This window comes from Fundulus heteroclitus, chromosome 13, assembly GCF_011125445.2.
Source record: "Fundulus heteroclitus isolate FHET01 chromosome 13, MU-UCD_Fhet_4.1, whole genome shotgun sequence".
In the NCBI taxonomy this organism is placed as follows: domain Eukaryota; kingdom Metazoa; phylum Chordata; class Actinopteri; order Cyprinodontiformes; family Fundulidae; genus Fundulus; species Fundulus heteroclitus.
The window spans coordinates 21,273,936-21,296,453 of NC_046373.1; the positions used below are offsets into that span (position 1 = coordinate 21,273,936).

The following is a 22,518-nucleotide window of genomic DNA, read 5'->3' on the forward strand; positions in this document are numbered from 1 at the left end:
TCATATTGATCGATATCGATAATTATCAACAAATTCAAAACATTTATTTTAAGTGCAGTCCTGGCCATTTTATGCTGTTGCTTATCTATTTCTAGATACAGAACACCCAAAAACTGAATTCAAACTCAACCCTTTATTCAACCAACTTTTTACCAAAACTGCAAGTTTTTAAGAGAAAAAAAAGAAGGCATGCTTTCTGAACTCTTTGAAGGGGGCGGAGCTTGGTTCCTGGGTCTGCGTTGTGATTGGTTGGGAGGATGTAACGACTGTAATATTAACCTACATGACTAGAATGCAAAAGGAATAAAAACTGTTATTCTACTGAACTTTTTATTGACTATCACTATACGTCTAGCGAACAATATATATCGGTATTGAATTATCGTCCAGCCCAAATATGACAGTATATGTAAAACACTGAACGTTCAGACTATGTCTGCTGAACGTGGCCCTAAAAGTTTGGCAAACGTCGGCAAATGTCATCATTATGACATTCAATGTACGTTCGCCCAATGCACCCGTACACTTGATGTACCTCATTCTGTGTTTAATAAGTCTATTTTATGAGTTTTGCTTCTTTAATTGAAGTTAATTAAGTTTTGGATAATCTCATTTATTGAGTTGCACCTGACCTTCACTGGAAGACTGCAGGTGACCTATCCACTAGTTTTGTTGTTATTTCAGTATTATGTCAGTATTTCCCAGTCCCACAGGTTGGGCAATGTTAGACTTAGACTTAGACAACATTATTTGTCATTTTGTATGCACAGAGTGCGTACAGAACGAAATTGCATTTGCATACAGCTTGAAAAATCACAGTAAATTGCAGTAAATTTCAGGATAAGGTGCAGCACTAATTTATGTAAACAACTGAAATGTAAACAATGTAAACAATGCAGGGGAAATAGACAGTGTGCTATTCACAGTGTACAGGTGAGTATTATTAGAACGTGGGCTTATTGTGGGCTTCATGCAAACCACCAAAGGAACCCTTTACAGACTCTACCCAATCTGGTAAAGACATCTAAAAAGTCCTTATTTCACTGTGTGTTGAATATTTTGAAAGTTTCCTAATAGCGCCATCTTTCTAAGGATCTCCTGCATGATTGCACATTATTGCTGTAATAATTCAATCATTCTTCATTCGTTTCATCCATTGCTCAAAATGGACAGAATTCCTACACAGCATTTTTAGTCATACTCATCACTCAAAATACTTTACAATGAAGCCACCCAGTCTCAATCATAAACATCACACCAGTGCACGGACTGGAAGTCAAGGTTTAGTGACTTGCTCGGGGGCACATCGGCATACTTTGGTTATGCAAACTCACTGTTTTGACTCATTGCAGGATTCTGTCTGATAATAAGGTCTCCTCTACTTAACCCCCTTTGTGGCAAATTTTAGACGCGCCATACCCTTGGAGATCCAGTCCTATGGGCCATAGCTGGACATTCCCATGCTGGTAAAATTTGCATATATTTGTTTGAACAGAGGAAACAAACCTTCAGGCATCTGTAAATTGCATCCAAGAATGAACCACACTTTTTATAATCCAAAATTCTTTTCCTTATACTTTTTCCTGGTTTGTTTGAAGTTTTCCTTGGCACACAAGGGATCAGCATGTTTGAGGTGTTTCCTTTGACTTTTATCTAGAGATTCGCCTCCATTTTAACTCAGACGTAGCAAATTAACCCATGAGAATCTTAAGGAGCCATAACATCCTTATCTGGGCTTTTCCAAATATTTTAAAGGCATAGTAAACTTCTGACTTTCATTATTTTGGCATTGCACAGATATAAATAATTACATTGAATTAAATAAAGCAAAACAAGAAGGTTCCAGTCATTATATCATACAGAGAAAATAAAAAAGTATTTCTGATACACTGTTTAAGTATCTGGCTTCAACTGTACTTACAGCTCCATTATACTTCTAAATTGAAATATATTTAGTCAACAATGAAACATATCAAGATATAATCAAACAATGCTTGGCAATGCAACTATAATCTGTTTTATTCCTGTCATTAAACCTAGCAAGGGATAAATATTCCATAAGTATTTGCTGTTTAAAGTCAATATGTTTGGGGAAAAATTATCTTTTTAGACAGATTACGGTTTTGTTAAGATTTTGTAAATGACAGTCCCACATTGCATAGTATTATTTGATATTTTACAAAAAACACAAAGCAAAAACATTAATCCATTGCAGGGACCGGGATGCTGCTCAGGTCTACAGATTAAATAATTTCAATGAATAAAAAGCAAAAATGATCAGAAAACTGATTTTATTCCATTTTTACATAAATTCCTTAAAATAACAAAATGTCGGGAACTAAAATTTATGAAGTCATATCAGATGTCTGAAGAGGGAAAAAGTATCTCTGACAAGCGTGGTACCAAAAACGCCAGCATCCACTGACAAAACAACATAAAAGACATTTAAACAAAGACTGTAATGTGTTTAAAGTGTCTTGTGATGAACAACATCAAGCAATAAGCAACCGTTGAGTATTATTTTTTCTTTAGACAGAAAATAGATCAGACCAAACCTTAAACTAATCTGAGTGGAGCCATGATATTTTGACCATATTGCTGAGTTACCTTCATGCCACATTCAATCTCTCAAACACAAACAAGTCAAACAAAAACAAAACATTGCAACTCAACAAGATATCAAGATATTTAAGTGCATCATGCCATGACCAGGACATTATTTTAGATAATTACATAAAAACAAAATATATATTTAACCTGGATGGATTTATACATGAAAAAAAAAGCAAAAGTCATGATTTCAAAAATCATATATTAAAAGTGAGTCATTCAGACCTACTCTGAGTTTTAATCTGAGTGTGGGTTGAACTGAGGCTCAAACTTTAAGGACTAAACCTCCTTAAATCTTTTTCTTCCCTCGTGAAATTATGCTGTTTACTCTGAACGTCTGATCTTTGAAAAAAATCAAACAAACAGCAGCAGAATCTGGATTTTTCCTCAGCCAGCTTCCATTTTTGACATCACGTCCCACTAAATCTATCTAGGTCATGCTGCTGAAAAAAGAAACTCTTTCTTTATCCCCGCCCCGAAAAATAAAATAAAATCAGAAATTTTTAGATCTGATCCATTATGTAATGGGATTTTAATACCAGCTGATATGATTTGTATGTAGACAGAAATATTGCTTACTCCAGAAAATCGCTTGTTTCAGAGCTCCAGTGTCCTAACCTCTAAAACAGATTGGATGAAGATGGAAGTCGTGGTTTCTGCATCCTGATGCAGGTTTCAGAATGAGCACAGCCGACATCCGCGAGCTACAATCATGATGCCAGCTGGATTGGCCCCGTATTCCTTCTCTGAGGATCATGTTTTGGCGGATTGGGACCTAAATGCTCATTTTCTCCATGAAGTAGAAGGAGAAAATATGTTTTTGTGCTCTTTTTAGGGATCACCCTACCAAATATCTTTAAAGATAAAGTTTAAAAACATACAGGTTAATGCACATGACAATAATAACATACTAAATTATTATTTTGTTTGTACTGCCTTAGCATCTCCTGCTTGGCCGGGTTTTGTCCCTTAACACACAGATTAAGGCTCATTAATTATTTGGCTAAACAAGATAAAATATCAGAATTCATCAGCTGTGAAAATTGTAAAAAAAAAAAAAAAACAGGAAAATTATAAAAGGAGGAAAATCACATCAAGTTGCCGGATATTCACAATGCAGGACTTCTTTTTCCCAAAATCTTTTTTTTTTTTTAAAGGAAGTATGTTTAAAAAGTGTCTCATTGTCGTCCTGAGAAAGCTGGTGCACCACAAAATCTCCTTGTGTCCTTTTTCCCTTTAAGGTTTGAGAATCAAACAATTTAAAAGCAAAAAATGTGTTCATGTAGATGTCATCGACTGACTAACGACCGCCGTACAGGTGGATCTTCACAAACGAGATGGTCTCGATGATGTCCTTGTGGCCCTTCTCGTAGATCACATAGATGTACTTCCGGTCTTCTACAGAGCCACTGTTCAGAGTCGTAAGGCAGGAGTAGCCGCTCGGCCCCGGCCAGATCTGGACGGCTTTTTCCTCCCAGGATTTTCCGTCCGTTAGCGACCATCGAAGCGTCAGATTAATTCCTGAGGAGAGAGCAATAAGTTAGCGTGCTTATTCTCTGCTGCGTTTACCAATCCAAGCATTAGTGGGTAACTTCAAATTGATTGCATATGCAAATTAATTTTGTTTATTTTTACTCTTTTTGTCGTCAGATGGGTTGGTGAAGTAGAGCACTCCGTCTTTCTGCAGAGCTCCGGCGGCGACTACAGGGTCGATCAGTTTGTAGTCGAAAAACAGCTCATCTACGGGGAGAGTCACGCCCCCGTCCAGACTGCGCACCACGATGCGACAACGGCAGTGGTAGTTGTTCTGGTTCCGCACGTTGATCATGATGCTGCCGTCCGGCATCTCAACCGGCTGCAGGAAGACAGAAGAGGGGTCAGATGGAAAATATGTTTGCGCTCCAGAATCTCATTTCTGTGATTCCAGAGCAAAAAAAAAAAAAAAAAAAGTTTAAGAGACTAGATAAACATGTCAAATATCATCTGTCAGAATACTTTTTTGGATGTAGAAAATTTGAGAAATACCAATCAAAATCTACCTAAAATACTACATGCATTCATCTTTTATCAAACCTTTTCTTTGCATTCCATTTAATTTGGTAATAAATAGGGCTGCAGATATCCTCTTTATGTTTTGGATAAACAATGATTTACAGCTCCCTTTCCTGCAGAAATCAGAGTATACAATACAAGCAATATTTGGCTTTATTCATTAAGATATTTTGTGCTTAGTTTATTGTTCAGTAGGCTGACAGGAAGGGGACAGGAAGGGGGCTGAGAAAGAGAAGGAAACGGTCATTAGGCCGCAGTCGAACCTAGGATGGCCACGTCGAGGACTAAGGCTGAACACACCACCCCAGCACCACCAGCACACCCAGGGTTTTTAGTTTTAGGGTGTGCCATTAATCATCTGTTGTGCTGCTCTCACTTTAAAATTTCTCTTTTTCACCATTTATACTTCATTCATGTAATAGTAATAATAATATAGTAATATCGTCTTTACTGTCATTGAAACATACATTACAATGAAATTTGTTCTCTGCTTTTAACCCATCACCCTTGGGGAGCAGTGGGCTGCCATGTGCGGCACCCGGGGAGCAATCTGGGGTTAAGGGTCTTGCTCAGGGACCATGAGTGCTGACGCTGGGGATCGAACCAGGCAAGCGCGCTGCTCTAACCACTCGGCCACGACCCCCCCATGTCCCAAATTATGTGCTTGAGGCAACAAAAACCATTAATAAACAGAGGTGTGTGTGTAAGTCTGCAAAACCAGAATTGGCCGAGTCACACCCAGTGAAACTGCTCGTTACGAGGATTTTTGCACCAGACTTGACACCATTTTTCCACAAGTGAGACCTGGTGTCCATTAAGCTGGCCTGCTGGGTGTCTGGCGTTTCAGCTGACCCTGACTTCAAACTTAACATCAGTTGTTAAGACTAAATTCCCCACCGTCTGTGTTAGTGTATTAAAATAAAAAAAGTTATACATCATATAAATATTGATAAGCCTGTGATAGATAATGCTACATAAGTAGAGACAGTTAAACTATGTCCAATTAAAAGACATTTTCATTTTTTTTAAATTAGTATTTAAATACTATTAAGCAATAATTGTAGGGATCAGGTTTAATTACAGAGACAACACTTTTTTTTATCAAATTAAGACATTCAAATTTAAGGAGCTGCTTTACAGTGGAGGAAAAAGTATAACACATCATTTATTACCTGTAAATATCCAAATATTTTTTATAAACAGTGAGACTATTTATAACAGCAGAGGATACCTTATGTTCAAAACGCCTCGAGTAAGGGATAATGTTAGCCAACACTGAGCTTTAGTTAAAGTGCAAATGTAGGGAATAAGGAAAACAAAGAGAGAATTTGAGCTTCTGTTGAATGTGTAATTATTTTGTTTCATTTATGTACAATTTTTTTTATATTTAAACAAGAATGATGATTCAGCCCTCACCCATTTTTTCCCCAGACTGTACAAATTATATTTATCTTGGTTCTTTCGAGTTGTTTCAATGTATTAATGATAACTATATATGATCACTTGTCAAACCTTATTGTATTTTCAGTCCAAATTCAATAATGATCTACAAATAATAAAATGAATCTTGTGTTTTTGCTCCAGGTTATCCTACAATCAGAATGGTATATACCTACCAATGGCTATGGGTGACAGAGACAGAGCAGCCACCAGAGGGCAGTAGAGCTCAGCTTCAGTTATCAGCGCATTTCTCTGTGTTTTAACTTTAAATGTATCATTAATATAAAAAGAGAAAAAGAAAAACACAAAACTTCAGGACAGGGTAGCACTGCCATTATCGCCTGAAAATTTTTTTTTAAATTGTAATTTCCTTTCAATTTAATTCTATTTTTTTCCATAAGAGATGCAACAAGACGTCTGAAAACTAGAAATGACCCCGGCCCGTGCCACTGATTTTTTTGTCTGTAAATAATAAATTTTGCAACAGCATATTTATCCAAAACCCCATCAAGATGCTTTGTTTCACGTTAAGAGTTAACAATGTCTCAATAAATTAATGGGCAATGGGTTATGGGTTGAAAGGATTCTGATAAATAACCTCCATGCCACATAAGAGTAAAGTCACCTAAAACTAGCAATTCATCATAGCATTTCTTGCAGCTGCTTTCACTTTTGATAGATTTAACCTTTTTTGTCCCTCAGTGGGGAAATTCAGGGGTACCAGCAGCGACGTGAAAAGTAAATGAAAGCACACAGATACACACACACAGATAAAAAAAAAAAATTAACCAAAAAATAAGAATAAGTGTGCAGCAAGTACAAACTGACAAGAACAAAATACTGTACAGTTATCAAAAATACCAGAGTCAGATTAAACAAATGCGCAGCTGAGTAGGGTGATTAAAAAAAAAAAAATCATGTCTGTGTATTTGTGCATAAAAAAAAACAACTATTTAAAATAATGGGGGGAAAAAATAATGCACCTTTATAGATTTCTTCTCTTTTTGCTTTTTTAATACAAATAACTACAAAATGCACCTAATTATGTCATTTATTAGAGGAAAAGAGATAGCAGAACCAGCCGGGCCTTTTAAACATTAAAGCTGGTTATGCAACCCTTGGTGGTAACAGCTGCCATCATCAGGTGTTTGTGATCCCTGACTTGTTCTGAGGTGGACCTGCTTTAGCGTTCTGGATCAAAGCTCTGCTGCAGAACCCAACAGTGATTGAGCTTAAGGTGTTCTTTTTGGTCAGCTGTGGTTTGCTCCCATGGATGCAATCTTTGCCCCGTCTCTCTTTTTTTTTATTGTTAAAACATGAACTCTGACCCTACCTGGGGATACTGATGGCTGCTGTGCTTCACATGCCGTTCAGGGTTCTTTTGTGACCGCCAGGATCAGTCGTCAATTTGTTCTTCAAATGATTTTAGTCGGCCCACCATTCCAGGGAGTCACTCCTCCTGAGTCTGAGGCCAGGCAGTCAGTCTCTGTCTCAAGCAGAGGAGTTTAAGTATCTTGATGCCTTGCTCATGAGTGGCGGTAGGACGGAACGAGGGACGCATCTGCAGTAATGCGGGTGCAGTTTAGGAAGAGCGGAGCCAAAAAAGCAAACTTACCGCTCCAGCTACGTTCCGACAATCACCTACAATCATGAGGTATGGATCATGACCACTGAGCTATATAATACACTGGAGTGCTGATCGCCCGCTGTTAGAACGAGTCGCTTTGAAGCCACCAGCTGCCATATTGGTACTCCCTATTTCCCCCCAGTAACTAGGGAATATGTGCGCTACAGCATTGAATAACGAGGATTTTCTCATGTTTAGGGGGAGCTTAAGACTTTTAAAATGTCAAATGCCATATACTTTTATTTTATGTTCTAAAACTATCAAGTACTGAGAAAGTCATGTGCTGAAATATGTAGCATTTTATTCATTTAAATATATAGTTATAACATTTAGAAATATATAAATAACAATATACAAAAACATATATTTACATATATATATATATACACACATACTTATATATGTATATATAAGTATGTGTATATATATATATATATATATATATATATATATATATATATATATATACATATATATACATATATATATTATATACACATATATACATATACACATACTTATATATATATATATATATATATATATATATATATATATATATATATATATATATATATATATATATATATATATATATATATATTTAATATGAATAACATGTCAAATATTTCAGCACCTAATTTCCTAGTAGTTGATAGTGTTAGTACATCCACTGACTGTAGAATTATCTATGGAACGTTTTTACAGAGTCAGAAAACTGCTTGTTGTTGCAACCAAATCCTATGGGATTCTGTGAGAGTAGGGAGTAGCAAGATGGCGGCCAGTGACTTCAGTTTTTCGGCAAAATCGGCACTCCAGTGTATTATATAGCTCAGTGATCATGACTGAAAGAATAAAATCCTACATATAAGCGACTTAAACAAGCTTCCTCCAGAAGGTAGCCGGGCTCAGCCTTAGAGATACGGTGAGGCGGTCTGTTATCTGGAGGTTGCTCCAAGTAGAGCCGCTGCTTCTCTGCATCGAAAGGAGCCAGTTGAGGTGGTTTGGGCATCTGATCAGGCTGTCCACAGGGCACCTCCCTATATGGGGTTTATCGGGCACGTTCCATTGGAGGAGACCCTGGGGAGGACCCAGGACTCTTTGGAGGGACTATATATCCCATCTGGACCTGGGAACGCCTTGGGATCCTGCAGAATAAGCTGGAGGATGCCACTGGGAGGAAAGAACGTCTGGGTTTCTGTCCTGGACCTGTTGCCCCCGCGACCCAATCTCAGGTCTTGGCTTTTTTTATATTGAGTCAAGGTGTATTTTGAGATCTTTTAGCCTGCTTGATGTTGTCAGACAGGTTCAGCTTCAGTGACTTCCTGATCTTAAAGGTCAGGCGGGAATCAGGCCGGGGTGTGGCTTGTGTAACTGAATCAAGAAACGCGGTTGATCACAGATCGTTCAGCAATTAACAAAGGACGTGATTACTTTTCCACATCGGGGCAGGCTGGTGTAAATAGCTTATCTCCCTCAATAAATGAAATCATTGTTCATTTACTGTTTTGTTTTTATTTACTCGGGTTATCTTAGTCTGAAACATTTAAGTGTAACAAAAAAATCAAAGACAAAAAGGAATCTATAAGGGTGCAAATACTTTTTCAAAGCACAAAACAGCTGCACACCACACCACTGAGGATACTTTGATGCTTTGTTGTTTTTATTTTATTTTTTTATGGTCCCATGGTGTTCCAGAAAGAACAATAAATAAACCACCAAAATGGAGTCCTGCAGCCTTTCTGTCAACTTCAGAATCTTTCCACGGGTAACGTTCGTCAGGATCGTCACAAGTTAAAACACAACGACTAAAATCGTCTGTTTAAAAGTACAGCAGCTCCTTGTGAGTTGCCGTAGAAACGTAGAAACGTACCTGGCACTCGTCGGGGTTGAAGTCCTGAGCCTTTTTCGGCTGGTTGTAAGGGATGCTCTTCAGGGCTGCGCCGTTGTACCAGGTCTCTCCATGGTCGTCGCTCAGGATGCAGAACACCCCGTCGCCCTCTATCGTCCCGTGGCCGCAAACCACCAAACGCCCCTTCGCAGGTCTGAGGCGCTTCTGTAGCGCAAAAAGACACAAACGGGTGCAGAATGTAAAGGCCCTGATTGTTCATGGGTGAACCTTTTGTTCTATTTTGGCTAAAATGGATAAATCCTTTAGATTTCCTCGGTTTTCTCCCGCTCTACACTCCTGCTACCCAGTCACTACGTGCCTCATGTACTTTTGGTTTTCTGATGCTCTCTCAGATCCCTGGCCCATCTCATGTCATAACCCCCCCGCCTGATTCCTCCTGGGTTTCTTCGATGTTCCACCAAACGCACTCTGTGTGATGGGTTTTTTGTTTGTTTGTTTGTTTGCCCAAATTGTGGCAAGTTTATTTATATAGCAACTTTTCAGTAACAACACGGTTCAAATTAAAAAGTACACTGATTGCGTGCGTGAAAATGCAGTGCTAACAGTTTTGTACTAAACAGGTATATTTGTTGGATCCTTTCTAGATTTCTATGTGGGTTAACCTCGGCTTTCGGCTTTTTATGTTGATAAGAAATGACAAATGGGATAGAGATGTGAAAACCAGACACGTAATTTTAGTGTTAGGCAACCTCTGTCAGCTTTGCTTACTAATGGGGAAAAAAAGGCTTTTAATTCCTCCCACGGTCACATGTGAGATGGCTGAAAGAGGAAGCATCATAAATAAAATGAATGAACAAGCCACAACTCATGGGGCTCTAATTATATATATAAAAAAAGGACTGTTGGAAATCAATTTAATACATGCAGCAGCTTTTAAAGAGCCTCACTGGGGATCTTTGGATCTTCTGTTGAAGCTATTGCATGGTTGATGTGTACCATGCGTAAAAAGTATGATGCAACAAGCTTTACAGTCAGTAATCTGTTCGCCATTAAGACACTTGTGGTGTTACTATATCTACTATTGAGGGGGAAAAAGACAAAGGGTCTAATTTCTTTACTGTGAGCATTTTTCACTTGAATTTCCTCCTGGTTTTGATCCAGTTCATTTTAAGGGGAGTCAGACTTTCTATTATTTTAGAAACTGTTGCGATGTCTGGGTTGCAATATAAAAGGTAAAGAACACTGCTCATCCAGATAAAAGGAAGAGCTGTCATGATTTGTGCCTCCTTGCTTTCTGTTTTCCACACGCCCACCTGCTCCGCTGTAATCAGCCTCATGCGCTGCACCTGGCTCCTGCACTACTTACAGTAAGCTCTCCACAGCTACTCACTTAGCGCTAGATATGTGTGTGTGTGTGTGTGTGTGTGTTATATATATGAATATAAAAGTAAATTGGTTAAATCTAAACATTGTGGTCTTCATTATTTCATAAAACCGTCACATGTGACTCTCTTAAATTCTGGTATAGTCACAGATTATGAACAGAGGTTTTGTGGGAAGAATTAAAGAGAAAGTTACTAATATGAGAAAAAAAGTCCTAGGACAGTAAAGTAACAAAAAAAGACAACAGTGATAATATTATGAGAAAAAAATCATATGAGAATTAAGGGGGACATTTCCAGAATAGTCACAGTTTGCAGAACTATTTCAGTCCTGGAGCAATAGGGCCAAGTTAGATTCTTTTAATTATTTGTATTCTTTACAAGTATAAAGTCAGGAGAATGAAGCCAAAGGGATATGAAAATAAACCCTTAATATTGCAAAAATAAAAATATATAAGTATATTTTGAGATTAAATCCCTCTGATACTGTTTAAGTGACTCGGACTAACTTCAGATTTGCCACATTCTACATGGCGGACACTCTGACTCATCTGCAGCATACGCAGAACCCGCCCAACGATGCGTCTACGTCAGGGGTCAGCAACCTTTACCACTCGCAGAGCCATTTTTGCCCTCGGTCCAGCTAAACAAATTTTGTTTAGTGCCACAAAAGTTACACGTCTCTTTGAAACAAGAGCTTGTCTTATAGTATACTATAGGAAATTTGTTAAAACATTTTTAATTAAAGATGAAAAGTTTTTATTATTTAACCAACAGTATTTTTATGTTTAGGTTTAATTAATTTTCTTTAATTGGACATTTGAGTTCTATAGCAAATGGCATCAAAATGATGAAAAAGCAAGTTGTTTGCAACCCATTGACAAAAAGATACTTCATTTATCTATAGTAAAATATTCTATACACCTATAGTTTCTTTCTTTCTGGAAATCTTACACATATATTGCAGAACTAAATGCATCCTAAACCTAGCAATTTTAAATGACCTTTACATTTAGAAACATTGACCATTTTTTTCCCCCTGCATTTTTGGTCTAAGGTTTTAAGAGCCAAAGCTGAAAGTGTAAAGAGCCAGATGCGGCTCTGGAGCCACAGGTTGCAGACCCCTGGTCTACGTATATGATGTCTATGACCCTACCTAACATTGTGGATTACAAACTGATCTCTGTCATTCTTCTTGATGCCTCTGTAGTGAGTAAAGCCTGGTCCCGCCACTACCAGGTAGAAACTAGCTTGCTCCGGCAGAGGTTCCCTGACTACATCCAGGTTTTCTAGTCTAAATAACCTTTTTTTTTTTAAATGCAACTCTGTCTGGTTTGGATTTCAGGTCCACATTCTGGTTTTTCCTGACAGGAGCAAGCTTCCTACAATCAGAGCTTCTGAGTCGGTTTGTTTTCCGGTGGTAGTGACACAGTGGCTGATAATCCGCATCAGCTCAAAACACACAGCTACAGGATCTTCCTCAATTATATCCTCCCTTGAGGAAGATGTCTAAAACCCCATTGAATAAAATCTATTGCTGTAGCAGGATCTTAATTGTGTAGAGAAATCCAAAACCAAGTCCCGATAACAGCTAATATGTGCTACATAAATATACAATGTTTGTTTGGGAGGTATCCCAGATGTCTTGGTCTTCACATTGAAAGCCTAAGATTCTGATCTTTCACTGAGTATAGAGGAGGGTCTGTAATGATGTGGCTCTGTTAATGTGCATGGCATCATGACCTCTTAGCAATAGCACAATTTGGGTTTCATCTGCAAGAAAAAGGTCAGAAAGCCCGTGGGGTAAGTTGAAAAGAAGAAAGCGTGACAGAGGAGAGGTCGTGTGCTCCGACCTTGTGAAATGCTATAGAATACTAACTTTTGGCAAAAGTATAGAGCAGGAGTGCCAATAATTGTTGCATTGGTAATTTTGTTTTAAAAAACAAACAATTTCTGTTGTTTTTTCCCCACCCGCAAAAAGAAATCAACTCAAACTATGTTTTTTCCTGCTCTAATCTGAATAAAGGACGTGCTCGAAATGCGCAGCTACTTTATCGGGTCTGACAGAGAACAGTGCCCTGTCAAGTATCTGCACTGGAACCCGTCGAAAAGCAAACAAATGGAGCCTAGCTCTTCCCGAATCAGCTGCCTGAAACTTGCATCACTGAGGAAAAAGATGCTTACAAAGAAGATGCAATGCCCAGTATTGACTGCAGAGTTGTAATCAGCGAGATACTAATTAACTTCTCTCTGTGAACCAACAGATAAACCAAAAACTAGCATTGTTGTGCAATGAGAGGAGAAGGGATGATGCAGGTTGGGTAAATAATGATGTTTTTTTTTTTTAAGTTTAAGATTGTGTTGGTTGGTTTCAAATGTAAATTTATTGCATTTCCTTATCTTGGAAACTGTTTTTCCCAACATTGCAAAATGCATTGTCGGCTATAATATAAAATCACATTTTTTTTCACCCTCAAAGGTAATTAAACCGTGGTAAAATGTGGTGACAATAAAAGATTCTTGATTCTAGACTAAAAAAAAAAGCAAAGAAAAGAAAAAACAAATAAATATTCAGTAAGAGCCAAAACAATTAGAGAACTGCATGGTTACTTGTAATACCATAGAAGGCCAACACTAACAACGGTGAAAATGCTGCAACGCGGAAACTAAGTGCTGTCACGTGCAAACAGCAACAAAGCAACTTTTATTAGCACTTGGCAGGTCGAGATTCTCTTCCCACCACTGAGGGTCGACAACAACTGAACTGCTGCAGGAGGAAAACACCCTTCATGTGAGCTTGATAGATATTCATACAAGACCAGAGAATGTCGAGCTGGATCATAAAGGAAGAAGTCGTTTGTTATCATCAAGCTGATCATGCCAAATGCCGCCGCAAACATCTCAAAGGTTTCACATCACTTTTAATGGACTGTGAGAGGCCTAGCGATGTGGCTCATTGTGCTATAAAAGCATGTGATCACACGTACGCCTGTACTCTGCGGTTCCGCAAAGCTCGGCTTGACACGAGCTCAAACTTCATAGGTCGGTTTGTTTACACCGGCTTTTACCTTCAGGCTCTGTCATCTCACATGAATGAGGCATTTCATACGTTCAGATATACTCGTTACCCAAATAGCCTCTAGTGACAAGAAACATATTGCTCCAACTGCTCCGACTTCATGCCTATCAATTTTTTGCACACACGAAAATGGGGGCAGGGATGGAAAAGTCTGGACATTTTTCTTGAATCTAGGAAGACTTCAGGGCATATCTAGTAAAATTACAAAGGGGGGATTAAAATGCCTGTATTCTATAAACTATTAACAAGGCAGATCCTGTTTGGACTGAAATTACACATCAACCAGTGAAATATCACAATCCTGTTGCTTTACGGGAACCATTTTCATACACATAACCTGACAAAATATCGCAATATTACTAAAATGAAATTTAAATATAGTCAATATGATAAGCCTGAGTGTAACTACAGATGTTTTGATCAACTACAACAAAATTAAATGTATAATACAGCTTTAAAACTTTAGATGGCAGAGTTCCTACTTGGAAATCAAAGTAACTTGGACCAAAACTAGCTGTTTATTAAGGTATGTATATACTTTATGTAGAAAACCTGGTGTCTTTTAAGGTGTTTATCAGACTACTTTCCCTCTGACTCGAAACTAGAACTAACTTTGTTCCTTGTTTTATCGTTGCCAGAAGCACAAACCAAGGTAAACAACACAGTTGTGACAATTGTTCTCCAATGTGTAATAAAAAAAAGATTAACACTGTGACTCAATCAGGAGCTGAATTACTTTCAAATGACTATGAAATCAGCTTTTAAAATGCTGATATCAAACCTTTAACTATGTGCATGTGATGTGAATGACAAGCTTTTCAGTTTTTTTATGATGGCAATAAAAATGTAGCTGTAAAACAGGTAATTTGGCTTAAATTTTAGCTACTCTTTATAGTGAAAAATCCTCTTCGCTTGTGGTTTTTGGCCCCTAGATAAACCACAGTCTGCAGAACCTCGACAGCTGTTTTAAACGTGGCTGCACTGCAGCTAATTTGGCAAACCTCCCTGGTGTGAAGGCAATCATGACGCTAATATGCTCTTAGTATTTTCTGCTACTGCTTTCTTCGCCTTTGAAGGTTTCTGCAGCCCCACCATCAGTTCCAGCCATAATGTTCCAGAGAAAGCACCATCAGTATCGTCAACTTTTCATCACCTTGCCAGCTCCATGAGAAGGTCCAGGTAAGTCAAAATAAAGCCTCTACTGATTTTGTCCTCCTGCGCAATCATTTTAACCAGTCAAAACGAATCAGGAAAACAAAAACACTAAATCTGTGTGTTTATCGCTCATCACTGTGAGCGAATCAGAATGAGGCTCCGGTGAGTCACAACATTATAATAAAACCTAAAAGCCGCTGCTTGCACATCTAAAACATTATTTTCCTTATCTTTTCTTTATTTCACAGGTTAATACATACTGATTTCTACGTGCAAGCTGCCGGAGTGGAGCGTATGTACTGATGTGCACGGAGCACTAACCAGGATCCTTACCTGCTTTCTACAAAGTGCATGTACGGACAGTATGTGAACATTCATGCGCTACAATGATGTATTGGAGAGCCCAGTGTGCCTTAATGCTCCCTATAGGCCCCTAGAGGGACACTGGGATTTTGTTCAAGGATAAACAGAAACATCCTTTCTGACCTGGATGCCGAATCCCGGCCCGGGAGCGAAAGCCTTCACGCCGAGCTGGACCGAGAGGTTTCTGGGCTGGCTCCAGCTCAGGCCGTCGTCCCAGCTCTCCACCATCATGGTGCTGGCCGGCGAGCAGTGGTAAAGGTGGAAGCAGATGGTGTAGATCAGAATCACCGAACCCGCCTCTTCGTCCACAACTACGGAGCCCAGGTTCAAGCCATCCGGGAAGCTCCCGTCGTCCACTATGAAGGCGGTCGGAGACCAGGTGTCGCCTGTAAGGTGAGACAGAAGGAAAGCAAGTAAGCTGCGTGGAAACTAGAACTTTCTGGAAATCAAATGCTTTGATGTGATACCAGACTACATGGGTTATTTGCATCCGTTCAATGAAAGGCTGTTCTATCTAGTTCTGCTCCTTTCTGGAGATTTTATCATTGATTAATGGCGTACCGCGAGCGAGCTATTTTTAGAACGTGACGTCACGAGACGTCACATCACGTGGTCCGCGGTAGGGCAAGCTTGCTCTGTCCTCCGCTGTTTCGCTGTAAAAGAGACGTGCGTTACCCTTGGTTTTACTCGTAAAACGACTGCTTTTTCCAAATCTAAGACCATGGTTTTTAAACATTGTTGCTATGGAACGTGCAACAGCGACTCGAGGTACGCTGATCGGCCGCATATGAAGGATGTTTTCTTCAAGACTGCCAAGGAGAAATATGTGCGCTGGGTTCACCGGTGCGTTCGCCGTACACAACAGTTCAACCCGGAAAAAGTTACCAAATTCACGTACATATGTAGCAAGCATTTTGTTGGAGGAAAGGACCGAAGAACATCCTGACCCAATTCCAGCGACATCAAGTAGTGAACAGGTAAGAGTATTTTGAATACTATTTACCTTTGTCAACCGAGCGCCTGCTACCATGATAGCATATAGGCTATCATGGCAGCTGAGATGTAAACAGTTGTTTTGTAGCTACCTATTGGCAACATCGATTCCTGGACGGTGATTACAAAGAGAAAAAAAACGGCTGACGACGCCATGAACGCCGAGCAGGAAAAAAAACGACGACTTACCGTTCGATGAACTCGGCCGGTTTTACGGTCTTTTGAAACCCTCGACACTCAAGCCATCGTTTGAGCTGAAGGTTGTTGTGTTCTTCTACAGTTCGACAAGTAAACCGTGCGCCTGGGACATCGTCTTGCGAAAGTTTAACGGCTATAAAGTCGGTCATATCGCTGTTTCTGTTGCGCGTGTAATAGCTGGTGGCTATGGGCGTTCTCTACCTGTTTGCCCTACCAAAGGGGCAAAAGGGGCGTTGCTCTTGAGATGGTGACGTCATGTGCGCGGTACGCCATTCAAACATTTTATATTAAATCAGAAGAATTTCCAATAAACATGTGAAGGATGTGTTTGCTTGTTTTTCTGGGGGTGGTGGTACTGCCTTTGTCAGTGGACCGTCTCACTGCGATGAACTTTGCTCCTACGTCACCGGACGTCGACTTCCTGCCCTCGGCAATGGCCAGCAGGCTCCCTTTGGGTGTGAAGGTGATGAGTGGGATCCTGTAGGTGTTCACGTGACCCTGGGCTCCGCTCACCCACAGCAGCTGCTCCTCAAACACCAGAGGGTCAATCTAGGCAACAGAGAAAAAAGATGATAAAGAGTTAAGGACGGGGGATAAGAAAAGGCTTACAAAGGGAAAGATAAGTAGCTTGAATGTTTGTGAGCAAAGCTGGTCGAGGCAGGAAAAATGTCTGTATCATCAGCAATCTGGTTCCAGTCTGTTGAGTTTGTAAAAGTGGCAGCACAAAGCAAAGACTTGGGTAACGCTCATGTCTTTGCATTTTGAAACAAGAAACAGAAAACATGTCGATACACGAATGGAAACAGAATACGCAATGCAATATATAATACAAATCTAATGAGCTCGGAGTTTAATGTCAGGAATTAGTTAATATGTCTGCACCATCCAAACTCTGCTTGGAATTTTTTTTTTTGTACACACATTTCTTCAAGTGGTTTTAAAAAAAAAATGGGTCAGAGTTGCTGTGATGACCGCACATTTTCCTGCAATTTTTTTCTTTTCTTTTTTTATAAATCACAACTTTTGTGTGGAAAGTGACATACTCAAGTTTCAAGCCCCATTTTGTGCGTAGGCAAGCTTTATAAATGAGACCCCTGGTCTTTACCAGGTGCTAAATTACTTTATTTACCCTCAGCATCAGATTGCATTATGTCATTATTTATTAAGAACAAAGGTGAAACCAAAACTACAAAGTTTTAATGAGAGATGACAAAGTAAGCACCCCCACGCAAACCCTACATACAAAAATGAAGCACATGAAGCCCTAGAATACAAAGGGGGTATACAAAATTTTGCTTTGAATTTACTGCAGATATGTTATTTATATTAGACATTCAGCATGAATCCTGCATGGAAATCTGTCATAATTTTCTTTCTGAGAACATCTCTTCAGGAAAACACAAAGAAAATACTTTGCATCACATAAAACACTGCAATATTAAGACAATGGTTCTCTGCAGTTTAATTTACAAGACCCTGACTAGCCGTCAAATTTTAAATTTAGACCAAGTTTGACCCAGATTGCTCCCCAGGCGCCGCACAGTGGCAGCCCACTGCTCCCCAAGGGGATGGGTGAAGATGCAGACGTCAATTTCTCCATTGTGAGATCAATAAATTTCAATTATTATTATGATTATGGAGAGGACCCATTGTTTATAGGGAATGCTACTTCCATCCTGGGTGACAAATGAGAATGATTTAGGTTGATATTACAGTAAATATCTTACTTTGTAGCTCCTTGATTAATCCATTCATGTCTGGACGGACGGATAGACAGATTGGACATTTAGGTAGCAAGGTAGTACTAAACTTAAGAAAAATAAAGATTTTTCTTTACCTCATTTTCCAATACTTATTTACCCCTGATTAGACCCAACCATCTAAATATGGCAGCTGAAACTGAGGCTCATTGGAACGGGCAACGTTTTTACAACATGTTATTGGTCAGTTTTGCTGGGTTTGTACAAACTGAAACCTCAGGAATGGCACCTGGTTGTGAGTTTAGAGATGTGTGCCGCACACCTTGGCTATAACTAGTGGTTATTTAAGCTACTGTTGGCTTTCTATTATGCTGAACCAGTCTTCCCATTTGACCTCCGGCTTCAACAGCAACTGTTCATCTCACATCTAAATTTATGGGACTCCCAATATCTTTGTTTAAGTCCGTCTCTGGAGATATGAGAACATGCAGAGTTTTCATCTTGGGAAGCCTCCTGTTCAGAGGCGGGTGGAGTAGCCAAAAATTTTACTCAAGTAAGAGTAGCACTACTTCATAGTTCATATTTTTACTTAGTTTTAAGAAATTACTCAAGTAAGAGTAAAAAAGTATTAAGTAAGAAGGCTACTCAAGTACTTAGTAACTAATAATAACAGCTGAGAATTTAATATTCAAAAATGATGTTATCAGACAGACAAAAATATAAGGTTATGTGCAAATCCTGGTATTTTAAATAAAAAAATAAAAAATATATACAATGAATAACATAATTGCAAAATAAATTCAGGCAGAAGCACTTATCTAAATATTCTTTCACAACAATAAACTTAAACAATACTTACTGCAGTTAATGTATATACAGTATATTAGAATAGTGCAAAGTACTTACAATAACAATATCTACAGTTTACTGTACGTGCGTTTGACCTCCAAATGGCTAAATGAGCTCAGCAGATAGAAAATAACATTAAAATAACAAAGCTTGTGTACAAACAAGAGGTCTCACTTTAACATAAACTAGGTTTTTCTCTCTCTGGAGCATTTTTGGTTCAAATATGTCTGTTATTTTGTCATGGAGTTGCTCACAGTAGATACAATAGCTAGAAATTTTACTCAAGAGTAGCAATAATAGTGCAGTAAAACTACTCCTAAAAGCACATTTTGGTCAAAACGTTACTACAGTAAATGTAACTAGCTACTACCCACCTCTGCGTCTGTAGGTGCAACAATACAACTTCATCCAAGTGGAATTGAGTAATACTTGAATGCAATTAAAGAATAAATTCGGAGTCCTTCTGAAACGCTGTGAATGTAAAAGTGCTTAGGCGTTTACTTTTAATTTGGTTCTTTAAGCACAACAGTTGTTTGTATAGAGATTAGATTTTTAACAGTACAATAGTTTGTTTAAAGCGAATTTTAAAGAAAGCAATGCTCATTGTGAAACCTTTCAGGTAAATGGGAAAAACAGGGGGCTATATATATATATATATATATATATATATATATATATATATATATATATATATATATATATATATATATATATATATAATAGAGAAGTATTTTCTAAAGGCTAGTAAAAGTCAGCAGTCCAAACCAGCCTCACAGGAAAGACCGGTCCTTTTGAGGCTGAGCATAAAGCAGTCAGGTGCTTTTTGACACTTTTGCAGATGACATAAGTGAAACAACTGAAAACCTCCATAACGCAGTCACACATTTTAAAGCACAATTTCCCACAGCTTCAGCTGCGCGGTGTTTGCCAGCTTAGACCGGCATATAACGCTGCTATGCCGCAGTAATTGTCGCTTTACTACAGCTTCGGTGTACCTGAGCAGGGTCGACGGCACAGAGGCAGACGGACAGCAGCGCAGACAGCAGTAAGGACGCAGCGGTAGTCCAGCTTCCGCTTTCCATGTTGGACTCGACTCCTCAAACTTTCTTCTTCTTCGCTCTGGCCAGATATTAGCAAACGGAACAGGAGCCGAGGGTCCAGACGAGCTACCCGAACCAAAAACTAACTCTCTAACTCACTCGCCCGGTGAACATTTTATTCACTGTTTATCCGGGGAAAGTCATGTGATCAACGGATGTGACCACGTGACTACCGCCATTCACCAAAATAAAAGAGGAAACCGTAGACGCCTCGTTGGGCGGGGTCTGCCTGTGCTGCGGATGAGTCAGAGCGTCCGCCATGTTGAATGTGGCAAATCTGTTAGACTCAGTCACTTAAACAGTATCAGGGGGACTTTAATCTCAGAATATACCTTATATTCATTATATTTTTATTTTTGTAACACTACGAGATTATTTTCGTACCTCTTTGGCTTCATTCTCCTGACTTTATACTTGTAAAGAATAAAAATAATCAAAAGAATCTAACCTGGCCCTATTACTCCATGACTAAAATAGTTGTGCAAACTGTGACTATTCTGGAAATGTTCCCCCTTAATTCTCATAAAATGACGTTTTTATCCTGATATTACCGTTTTTGACTTTTCTCCTATGACTTTTTTTTTTGTCATATTAGTAATTTTATCTCTTCAATACTCCCCCAAAAAGTCTGTTCCTAATCTGTGTCTATACCAGATCTTAAAATTATTTTATGAAATAATTGAAGACCACAATGTTTAGATTTAACCAATTGATTTTTATACTCATAACCAGTAACCAGTGCAGAGCTGCTAAGACTGGTGCAATGTGTTCTCCTGAAGCCTTTGCTTGAGACATGGTCGGCCACCACAACCTCATCTTCGCCAGCCTCCAAGGATTGTGCATTGTCAGCAAATTATTAAACAGCTGCTGGACCGTCCCACCTGAACTCTCTGTTTTGTTGCCCTCCTTCCAAGCCCCTCTCCACCCACCCTGTTGGGATTGTTTTTGTTTTTCTTGGACTTTTTTGAGGCCGTCTTATATCCGTGGCCCATGAGGGGGAGGTTCTGTCATGATTTTGAGGTGTTTAGTTATGGTTTTGACAGCTGGAGATAGGCACCAGCTCCCCTCGTGACCCCAGCAGGGATAAGCGTGTCGGAAAATGGATGGATGGATGGATGGATAGTTATGGTTTTGTTTTTGCAATTCTTGGCACTACCACATGATATAGCTCAGCAAAAAACAAAGCAAATTATGAACTTATGCATTACTTTTTCATTCTTACATGTAAACAAATTCTTAAAATTGTACCATGCAATATCACACAGTGATTTGTATGCAGTTACCCGTGTTAAGCCACAGTGGGGCAGAATAGCCCAAAAACACAATCACTTTCTATGTGGGTGTATAAAGCCTAAAGAACAGAGCCTTTTAAGCTATATACTTCACTAATCACTAATCATTTCAGGGGTCTTCCTCTTTAGGAGTATTGTCCATCCATTTGCTTTCAGGCATAAGGTTTAACCGTTACCAGATCTAAGCCAAGCACCTCCTTCTACATATTAACTGTGTATCTCAGGTTGGCAAACTGCTAACATAACTAATTTATTTCTTTCAGTGACATATTTCTTCCTCGAGTGTCTTGTGTAAAGGTCAGATTTGTGGAGGGCATAACTAACAGCTGTCATGTTGACAGATTCTCACATCTCAGCGGTTGATTTATTCTCTGCAGCTCCTCCAGAGTAACTGAGGACTTATGGATCCTTCTCTGATTAATGGTCTACCAGCATAATCGGTACGTTTAGGTGGACAGCCCTGTCTTCATAGGTTTACAGTTATGTCAAACTCTTTCAAGAAAGAGGACATGAATCCTTTCACATACTATTTGTATACAAACTATGAAGAACAAATGTCCTTTTTCATTTTTTTTTTTTTTTGACTGATAACACTAATGTCCTGGTGGAGGGAAACATCTGTCAAAACCTTAATTTAACTGGGATATGATAACATAACTACATGGAAAAATACTTTAATTAGCTTGTAATATCCTCATAATTGACAGAAACAAATGTTTGAAAACATCTGTCTGTGTGCAATACAGGGGGCATCATGCTGGTTTCTGGGTCTTCTGTACTGGTGCTGGGGTGTATATATATATATATATATATAATGGTCTACCAG

General features: G+C 38.9%; 1 protein-coding gene across 1 annotated transcript; it reads right to left on the reverse strand.

Annotated features, from left to right (window-relative positions):
- Positions 1-2,274: 2,274 nt before the first annotated feature.
- Positions 2,275-20,563, reverse strand: neu1 (neuraminidase 1). Its single transcript, XM_012870408.3, has 6 exons — positions 20,296-20,563; positions 17,111-17,300; positions 15,684-15,946; positions 9,603-9,785; positions 4,246-4,465; positions 2,275-4,131 (listed from the first exon to the last, which is right to left on the reverse strand). The coding sequence occupies exons 1-6, from the start codon at positions 20,380-20,382 to the stop codon at positions 3,911-3,913; spliced, it is 1,164 nt and encodes a 387-aa protein (XP_012725862.1). The 5' UTR covers positions 20,383-20,563; the 3' UTR covers positions 2,275-3,910.
- Positions 20,564-22,518: the final 1,955 nt, after the last annotated feature.